Source organism: Camelina sativa, chromosome 4, assembly GCF_000633955.1.
Source record: "Camelina sativa cultivar DH55 chromosome 4, Cs, whole genome shotgun sequence".
In the NCBI taxonomy this organism is placed as follows: domain Eukaryota; kingdom Viridiplantae; phylum Streptophyta; class Magnoliopsida; order Brassicales; family Brassicaceae; genus Camelina; species Camelina sativa.
This window is the reverse complement of record NC_025688.1, coordinates 20,948,569-20,958,911: the sequence shown is the minus strand read 5'-3', so window position 1 is coordinate 20,958,911 and position 10,343 is coordinate 20,948,569. Positions and strand designations below refer to the sequence as shown.

At 38.2% G+C, this 10,343-nt stretch overlaps 4 protein-coding genes across 4 annotated transcripts in view; 2 read left to right on the top strand and 2 right to left on the bottom strand.

Annotated features, from left to right (window-relative positions):
* Window positions 1-1,110, top strand: part of LOC104781541 (probable WRKY transcription factor 70) — a 3,361-nt gene extending 2,251 nt beyond the window's left edge. Inside the window, exons 2-3 of the mRNA XM_010506245.1 lie at window positions 211-312; window positions 493-1,110. Coding sequence (XP_010504547.1) covers window positions 211-312; window positions 493-958 — 568 coding nt within the window. The 3' untranslated portion in view covers window positions 959-1,110. The remainder of the gene's footprint in view (window positions 1-210; window positions 313-492) is intronic.
* On the bottom strand, window positions 3,202-4,818 carry LOC104781540 (WRKY transcription factor 55). The gene is made up of 3 exons (XM_010506241.2): window positions 4,419-4,818; window positions 4,196-4,324; window positions 3,202-3,525 (listed from the first exon to the last, which is right to left on the bottom strand). The coding sequence occupies exons 1-3, from the start codon at window positions 4,733-4,735 to the stop codon at window positions 3,318-3,320; spliced, it is 654 nt and encodes a 217-aa protein (XP_010504543.1). The 5' UTR covers window positions 4,736-4,818; the 3' UTR covers window positions 3,202-3,317.
* On the top strand, window positions 7,279-7,875 carry LOC104784113 (putative F-box protein At5g50220). The gene has a single exon (XM_010509179.1). It carries the CDS (start codon window positions 7,279-7,281, stop codon window positions 7,873-7,875), a length of 597 nt encoding a protein of 198 aa, XP_010507481.1.
* Window positions 8,302-8,811, bottom strand: LOC109132532 (uncharacterized mitochondrial protein AtMg00810-like). Its single transcript, XM_019244183.1, has one exon. It carries the CDS (start codon window positions 8,809-8,811, stop codon window positions 8,302-8,304), a length of 510 nt encoding a protein of 169 aa, XP_019099728.1.

Sequence of the window (10,343 nt, the reverse complement as noted above, 5' to 3'; positions counted from 1 at the left end):
GATAGTCGGAAAAGATTGGGACCCGTTAAGGGCAAAAGAGGCTGCTACAAAAGAAAGTAAGTTTCACATTTCTTTTCCCAAAAGATCATCTAGGATTTAATTACTGTTTTGGTTAGTCACAAACAAACAAAATATTTAGCTTTGGTTGCAAGAATCATAAGTAGGTTAAGAGCCATATGATTAATAAATTTTCATTAATATTATGAGCAGGAAGAGATCCGAGACGTGGACTAAACAGTCGCCTATACTTGAGGACACATATTCTTGGAGGAAATATGGACAGAAGGAGATTCTTAATGCCAAATTCCCAAGGTCCTTTTTACCCCTATGTACATAGTTGTGTATCACATATATTCGTATGTGACATGTTGCCGGGTATTATTAAACATGGACCGCAATTATATCTACCATCAATGTGGTCTGAGCTTAATTGGTTGTGGCATATAATAAATTTTGGCCTAAATTATTTTTTCTTTAATTTATGTTTTGCAGAAGTTACTTTAGGTGCACACACAAGTACACTCAAGGGTGCAAGGCAACAAAGCAAGTCCAGAAGGTGGAGCTCGAACCAAGGATGTTCAGCATCACATACATGGGAAGCCACACGTGCAACACCAACGCAGCAATACCCGAGGTCAAGGCTTGTGATAATCATCATGATGAGATCACCATGGATATGGAAGAGCACCAGAGTCCTAGTTTGACGACCTCGATGAAGGAGGAGGAAGAGAATCATCGTCCTCATGGTTCGTCCACGGCGTTGGTGTGGCCCGAAATAGTGTTCGAAGAGGATCATCATCATCATCATCAGGCCATTTACGCTAGTGGGGACACTAGTACATCTATCGATGTTTTGGGTTCTCATCAGGAGCTCATGATGTTTGGAGCTGGCGGCGATTTCGAGTTCAGCGACAATGAGCACTACGCTATCTTCAATTCATGTTCGAATCTATCTTGAGTTTACACTACTATAGACTAAGGCCATGAGTTAATCATTAGGCTTGTAGAGTGGAAAACGCATATATATTTTGTTCTCGTCTCCAATGGGTGTCTCTGTAGTCTGTACTGTACATATAGTAGTATAAATAACAATCCTTCTCTTTTGCAATATGGTGTCGAATTAGTTAGACGTAAGACGACGTCTACTGAGTAGTGAGTAGTACTGAGTACTGACTATAAAATTTTAGCCGCTTCAACCAAAAAAAAAAATTTAGCCGCTGCTACCCTCTATTATTATCTTTTTGTCAACATTCCCTATTTCCCTTCCCCTAATTAATGCACAAATAACATTTTTTTTTTTTTTTTTTTTTTTTGAATTCAAGCTATGAATAANACCAATGCGAAAGAAAGTTGTATGCGGAGAGGTAAGCGTTTGGAGTGCCAAGAAATCCACACTAATTGTAGCAACATTCCCCTCTATTACTATAGTCTATATCGGTATATCATTGTTAACATTCCCAAGCCCTTAGTTCTAATTTACGCAGTAATAACAAATTATTTGATCGTTATGATATACATACATAATTACAAGTATATACATATATAACAAATTAACAACTAGGGTTTAGGATTTTTTTTTGTTTACAAGTATTATTGCTAAATAGTCAGGAAAATAAGAGAAAAATGCATATAGGACTGTTCACTGCCTTTTACGCGAGGGCTTAAACATCTCTCAAGTAGCGACTACATGTGTACAAAATACAACTCGACGAATTGGTCCTTTTCTATTCTTTGTTTTGCTATATCTTATGTATTATCGGGTGGGTATTAATATAAAAGGAAACATTACATTAAAAAGTGTCCCTATTATTTAGGGATAAGTGTCGTGTTCTCTTAATAAAAAGACAAAAAAAATATTGGACAAAGGGACAAAAAGCGGACGAGACACAAGACATGAGACAAGTGACACAGAAAGAAATGAAACACTCCCTTTGGTTTTTGATTCACTGCTTGCAACACAACAAAAGAAAAACCCCAACAAGCTTCTCATCAGATTCTGAAACTTGTGATTTTTATAGTATATACGATAGAATGAAAGTATATATTTACTGTAAGGACTTGTTGGGGGAAAAAAACCAACGTTTATTACACGGAACTACACTGGATTTTTATGATGAAAACTTTGTATCTAGCTAGTTTCTTGAAACTCTTTGATATGTTAATTATCATTATGATTTTAAATGTATCATGCTCAACATACATAAAGATGCAAAGAAATCAAATGAATACTTTCACCGAATAAAAATACATACATTTAAACTATATGAAATATTTTCATGGAAAATAAAAAACTTACAAAAAGTTATATTTTCATAATCATTGTCACTAATCTTAGTAGCAAATATTTGGTAAAGTAATGAAGCGTTTTGTGAATATGATCAAAACTACTGTAAATTATGATGATATTTTCGATATAATAACTTATTTCTAAAACTAAGCAAATATATGTTTCAAGTCTTACTCTTATCACACCACTTAATTAAAAGGTGTGTTTGAGCAAAAGTAACCGGTTCGTGAAAGTCTACGGAAAACAAGAAATCTAGGTCGAAAAGTATCTCTTTATTGATCAAGATGTTGATAACAAGTACAAGAAACAAGCCACAACTAATCAACTAGAACCCTAATCTTGTTCTTAAGTCGGTTGTTGTGGTTTTGCTGCGTCTCTTATACTTGCTTCTTATTTTCGTGTCCCCTTCTACCTTTGAAAGATCGTTTATTTATAAGGTTTCGTAACCCTAATTCCTTGTAGAAACCGCCTTCTTCCTTTCCTTTTTCCTTTTAATAACTTCCCATTTTATTTATGGTAAGTTTCCAGTTGTTTGTCGGTTGTTTATCCTCCAAGACAAAGGATTGGGTTTCTTGTATATGTCGGTAGGCCTTTTTGCAGGTTGTTTATGATCCTTTGAAGGTTGTCTAGAACAACCGGTTACATATCATCAATAACCTTTTAGCTCTTTTAGACAATCGGCCACATGGTTTAACAACTATTACAGGTTGATTAGTCGATGAATTATTTTTACCCAACAAAAGGTTTTTCTATATGGATTTCGTTCTTCATCCTATACTTAAACATTATTTAAAGGATCTAATGATAAAAAACATTAATTAAACCTTAACTAAACAAAAATAAACATAAACATAACAGTTTTAAACTTAGATTCTTAAAAAGCTTAATTAACTAGGACCGGAGGACATGTCGTATCTCTGCGAAGGTGAATTCCACGTGTCGCCATCAGCATCATCTCCAGGAACGAGGCAATGATGATGGTTAAAGTAGGGTTCACCCAATAATGGTACAACGGAGTCCATGTTGCCAATCATAGCTTCGGCCAAGTTAACGATGGCGGGTACGTTGGCAGTTGTTGTGGTGGCATGTGCTGATGAGATCGGGAAATTGTTGAAGAAGTGGCACGTGTGTAACTACGGTAAGTGACACGGAACGTATAAGGATCTTCGTCGAGCCGTTGCACTTGCTTCTTCGCCGGGCACTTGTATAGTTTCTTGTGGGTGCACCTATAGTACGCCCTACAAATTTTGGTATTTAATTAGTATTATAAAAAGTTGTAACTCCGAGTAACTCTACTAATTAGTAACTAGATATAGGACATATAAAAATTTGATTAAATCCAACTGAAACAGTAACAATTTTCAATATAAACTTAAACAAAATTTAATTAGGTTAAATAAAAATATTTAAAAGACTAATTATTAGTTTTGTTCAGTATATACCATACAAGGTTTTATGTTTATCCAACACGAAAACCTAATCGAATCGAATACAAAAGTTCTCTGTGCGTTCATCAAATCCAAAACAATTATTTTGTTGGTCCAATAACAAATATCATGCGATGGATCCAAATAACAACACAACAACGATATAAATACAAACTACTTGAGTATATGTCCAAATCAAATTCTATTTCGGCTAAACAAAAAATATATATAAAGAAACTAATTTAATTGGCCAGCATAAAAATAAAATAAAAAGATGTGCAATTTTTTTTCTTAAATTAATTTGCATAACGACCCCATGTCTCTGGATCAAATGATACAAAAGATAAATTCAAGAGGCTTTATAAAACCATTTTTTAATGTTAATTGTCTTTCAATACAACCATTTTCAAAACCTAAAAAGTGAAAATAAATTAAGGGCCACAAACGAATGTGCAACTACGTAAACAATAGTATAATTTACCGAGGAAATGTAGAACCGAGAATTTCCTTCTGACCGTATTTACGCCAAGTGTAATTGTCGTCCGGCGGGATCTCCATCCTCCCCACCGCCGCCACCAGCACCGTTTCTTCTCCTCCTGTATCCTTCTTCCTATGCATTAATTTCATATTGAAAACACATATATACAAATAACAATTTACACATGCGTATACATTAATAAATGTTTGTAATACTGATAATTTACCTTTTTCGATGCCTTGGCCTCGACGTATCAATACACTCGACTGTCCGCATCACAGGGCACCTTAACCAGTAGTCCTGCGTCAAATCCGGTCCTGTCTGCATCGTCATATCCATCATTCGAACCGGTTCCTGTTGACGCAAAGCGTTCCTCCACGCTAGTAGGATTGTAAGCCGCTCGTTTGCGTCTCCGAATAAAGTGGAGATCGAGCCGAGAGAATTAGATAAATCTGATTCTGGCGGCTCTTGTGATGATAAGCTGAACTCAAGCTCCTTAACCAGATTGATTCCGTTGAAGATCATTCTCATTATCTCCTCCATCGTTCTATTATGCGCCTTTATATATATATATTTATTTACTCACACTACAAACATACGTAATACTTCTTTTTACCTTCGTGATCTCTGATCTGTTTTGTGTGTGGATATGAGACATCTCTACACTTGTATATATACACATACACACATATATACAACTATATCATAACACGTAAAAAAAGGTTGGATCCTATGTTGATTCCCTTTTGAACAAATCAAAGATTGTGAAATATTTCAGAATGCGACGTACGTAATACAGTCTCCAATTATATAATTACCTTCGTCTTTAATCTCTCTTTTTTTTTTGTGTGTGTTGACATATTGGCAAAACCATGGATTAATTAAACTAAAACTTACTCCACAACAAACACGTTGGTAATATTTATTTCTAGTTACATTAATGGATGTGACAAAAAGAAGATAAGGACTATGTTCTCTTTTTGGTTAACGAAGGTGTGAGAGTATGTTTTCTATCGTCCGACAAATTAATTTAACTTTTTGGGAGGGTAAGTGTTTTGATAAACACGATAGGAGAAAGAAGCAGTCACATTGACTAAGTCATGGTCTTCTTTTCAATATTTATATACATAGGTTTTCCTTTTTTTTTCAACGTTAATTAAAAAGGCGATCTTGGAGAAGTCTAGGCAAAATACTTGCGATTTCAAGGTTGAAATAATTGGCTGATCAAAAAAGTACAGTTGAACAATTGAATACCTAAAAAGAAGAGAGATTGACACAAGTTAAAAAAAAAAATATAACCAAAATATGTGAGTGACTCTTCTTCTTTTTTCTCTTGCGGGGTCGAAGCTAATTTGAAATATCTACTTCAATCACATGATCGTTGATAGAACCAGACTTGTACCGTTCACATATAAAAATATCTCTTCGCATGGTCTGTCTAGAGATTATCTCAACCATCTACAATGAAGTGGAGTAGAATATTGTACTTAAGTAAGTATCTGCAGTGGTGGCAACGCCACTTACACTAAAAATATCAAAGTGTATAGGTTATGATCGTGTCTCCAATTCCATTGGTTTCTTGTGAGAATAAATTCTTACTATGACATATGAATGAGTTGTTTCTCTGGCTATTGAATTTTGAGTTTTATGTCAATAAAACAAAAACAATTAATCCAGTCGATTCCCAATACGCAGACTTAATGGGCCCAAAACGTTTTAAACGACAACCCAAAAAGGCTAAAGTCCCATTAATTTTTCCCCTTTATCGAAACATCAAGACGTCTCTCTCGAATACATAAAAACCACACGAAGTTCATTGATAATTTAAACTTTCTGATAACAAGTATTATGACTAAAATAGAAGGAGACATTATGAAGAGGAAGTGATTTAGGATGTCGTTATGATGTCTACAGTAATTTGCTAGCAAACGAGCCCGACCAAAGCATTTGGAGGACATAGGAATCAAGAAAAAAATATAACCATAGTTTTCATAGTATAAAACTATAGACTAAAAACAAAATTTAGTTAACAAAACTTTTACAGTATTTTAAAATCACAATACACAGTAATGTCCTAAAAGAATGTAACAACACCTTATTTTCTACCTAGTTCTATAAGCTGCTTATTTATTTATTTATAACAATTTAATTAAGTAAACATTGTCTAAAAGTCTAAATGATGCTTTATTTTCTTCTTAATCTATTCTTTGAATCCTAAAATTCCTAACTTTAAGCCACGCCATGATATACTGGCTATATATATAAAAAAAAATTGTATCTTATTTCTCTTCCTCTATTTTTTTCTATCTTCAAGTTTTTTTTTTACAACTAGCTTGATTCTCGCGGTGTGTTTTGATATAATTTTTTAATAACACAATTACGCTTTCTATCTCTAGATAAATAAATGTTCTGATATATACGATATCTTTCTAACACAATAACACAATTTATTAATATTCTGATATATACGATATCTTTTTTTTTTACCAAATATTATAATTCAAAAATAAAAATATGTATCAACATGCATATCAGCATATATCCCCTATATATATATAAGAACCCCGCCCTAGTTGTTCTTCCTAATGATCTATTTATATCATAAAACGAAATAGAGGAGAGGTGATGAAGAGAGGACGTGAGGAGAATAGCCACGAGAACTCACCATCGCCAACAAGACTTCGTCATGGCGTAGTAATCGATATAGCTCTGGATGTGACTGTGGAGATACTAAAAAAGCTTTTGTGAGGTTCCAATGTGTTTCGAAGCAATGGTCATCCATTATCGGCAGGCGTAGAGATTTCATAGACTCGATCGTGGCTCGGTCTTTGACTCAACCTCCGCGTGATGCCCATGTCTTATGCAAGCACGCTGTACGCCCTAACAAGGATTGTTTCTTAGCCTTCTCGTCTAATACTTGCCCTCGGAATATTGACAAAATATCATCAGTACTACTAATCCCTGATAATATGAGGCAATACGTCCGCGGCTTGATTTTTTGTTGGTCAAACGAGAGTAATGAGGCAGCTATATATAATCCTACCACAAGGCAGTCCTTTTACTTACCAGATACGAAATCTCACGACATGGCCTCTTGCTTCTTCGGATACGAACCTTTCGAGAATCAATACAAAGCATTGTTCATACCGCTAAACCATATGGAGGAGGCTTGTAAATTTTTCACGTTGGGAGATCCCACGGCTAAGGAGTGGAGAACAATCCAAGGCGTTGGATATCACTTTCCAAGGGCAAGTGTAGTTTCGATCAACGGGAGTATTCATTACCTAGCATGGGATCATGATGACAATAGTGCTTCTAAATTTAAATTGATGAGTTTTGACTTAAGGCGTGAGAAATTTTACCATGTCGAGGCTCCAAAAACATTGAGGGATCACGTTTCGACTCTGATAAATTACCAAGGGAAGTTAGGATTCGTGTGCTGCGAAAAACATATGGAAATTTGGGTTATGGAAGATGTTGAGAAAAAGACGAAAGGATGGTCGAGGATTTTCTTTTACGAGATGGAGGGTTTCCAAAAATGGCACATCTCAAGTGCTACTCGTGCTGGTGAGATTGCTTTTGTCGATGATTCATACCTCTATGATGACTTGTCGTGTCTCCTTTATTATGTTATAAGTGAAAATCAGTCGAGAATGTTATTCACGATGGCAAAGTATATATAGGATACAATGTACAGATGAGATCGAATCCAAGATCATATCTATGCTAGAGGAATATTCTAAAGATATCATATATCCAAATATATCGAAGATCACAAGGATCTTAACTATCTAACTAACACGCCCCTGCAGTCGAACTGTCGGTGCACCGGAGGAGCGGACGTTGAGACTGTCCCAAAAGTCCAAGAACAGCGGGGATGGTAGACCCTTAGTGAAAATGTCCGCGAACTGGTGAGCGGATGGCACATGCAACACCTTTATTTCGCCGATGGCCACCTTATCACGAACAAAATGAATGTCTATTTCAATGTGTTTTGTTCGTTGGTGCTGAACCGGATTAGAGGACATGTAGATGGCGCTGACATTATCGCAATACACGAGAGTGGCCTTGGGTATGAGTATGTGCATTTCAGCAAGAAGACCGCGTAATCAAGTTGCTTCGGCGACGACGTTGGCAACACCACGATACTCGGCCTCAGCGCTAGAACGGGAAGCTGTTGCTTGACGTTTGGCGGACCAGGATATGAGACTGTCACCGAGAAAAACGCAGTAACCAGATGTGGAGCGGCGCGTGTCAGGACATCCTGCCCAGTCGGCGTCGGTATAAGCGACCATGTCAGTGACGGGGGAGCGGTGAATCTGAAGACCATGAGAGATGGTGCCTTTTACGTAACGGAGAATGTGTTTTAAGGCAGTGAGGTGTGATTCCCGTGGATCGTGCATGAACAAACATACTTGTTGAACCACATAAGCAATGTCGGGGCTAGTGAAGGTGAGGTATTGGAGAGCACCGGCGAGGCTCCAATAGAGAGAAGGATCCTTGACCGGTTCACCTGCCGCAGCTGCTAGCTTTGACTTCGTATCCACAGGAGTTGAGCTGATATTCCAGTTGGTCATTCCAGCTCTATGTAGTATGTTGACTGAGAAACAGACCGACATTGTTGCGTGTGACAGAGATGCCAAGAAAGTAGTGGAGGAATACAAGGTCCGACATCTCAAACTCCACACCAAAGGGAGGACTTAATGCGACGTAGTAGATGGTCGGACGAGGCAGTGATGATTATATCATCCACATAGAGGAGAAGGTAGGCTTGGTACGAACCATGGTGGTAAATGAACAGCGAAGGATCCAAAACACTCTATTTGAAACCAATGTTGCGAGCGTACGTAGCAAATCGTGTGTTCCAAGTGCGAAGAGCCTGCTTGAGTCCATACAAAGAACGGCGGAGCAGACATACATGATTGGGCTTGGTCTTGCCAACGAACCCGGGAGGCTGATGCATGTAGACTGTCTCCTGAAGATCACTGTGGAGGAAAGCTTTTTTGACGTCCAACTGGTGTAACGGCCAGTCCCGAGCAACAACGACATGGAGGACAGCACGAATGGTCGCTGGTTTGACCATGGGACTGAATGTCTCGTCGCAATCAATTCCGAGTTGTTGGGATTTACCATTAGCAACCAACCGTGACTTGTAGCGTGTGAGCTTGCCGTTGGCGTCGAACTTATGCCTAAAAATCCACATAGATTTCACAATGTTAGTAGCAACAGGCCGGGGCACAAGATCCCACATACGCCTTTTAATTTAAGCATTGTACTCTTGTGACATTGAATCATTCCAAACGGGATCCTTCGCGGCCTGAATATGAGACGTTGGTAACGGAGAAACTATGTCTGTGTGGAGACATAGTGGAACTCGTGGTTTGGAGATACCACTTTTGCTACGGGTGACCATCGGGTGTGTGGGGGGAATGATATTTGGGACAGTAGGCTCCGGTGGTGGAGTGATGGTAAGCCGTGGAATAGGAGGCACTGGAAGGATCTGTTTAGGCACCAAAATCGGTGGAGAAAAGGCATGAAAAATTACCGAGAAGGGAAAATCCGATTCAATAAAAGTAACATGACGAGAAATGATGATTTTACGGGTTGTAATATCCATGCAGCGATAGCCGCGGTGACGTGTTGGATACCCTAGAAAAATGCATGGTGTGGACCGTGGGGCAAGCTTGTTGGGAGACGTGGCCAATGCATTTGGATAACACAAGCAACCGAACGTATGGAGGTGATCGTACCGAGCCGGTTTGTCGAACAGCCGTGTATATGGTACGTAGTTGTCTATCGCCGAGGATGGAAGGAGATTGATTGTGTGAACGGCGGTGTAGAGAGCTTCGACCCAGTACGACAGTGGTAGAGAGGCTTGATGAAGGAAGGTGCGAACGAGATTATTGATCGTACGTAGTGTCCGTTCTGCCCGACCATTTTGTTGAGACGTGTGCGGGCAGGAGAAGAGTACGGTGCTGCCGACGGCGGATAGATGCGACAAGAACTCCCTATTGTTGTACTCACCGCCGTTATTGCATTGAAGTGTCTTGATGGTGCGGTTGAAGTGTGTCTTTACGAAAGCGGAGAAGGCTAGGTATTTGCCAAACACGTCACTTTTTCGCTGCAGTGGATAAACCCATATGAAATGTGT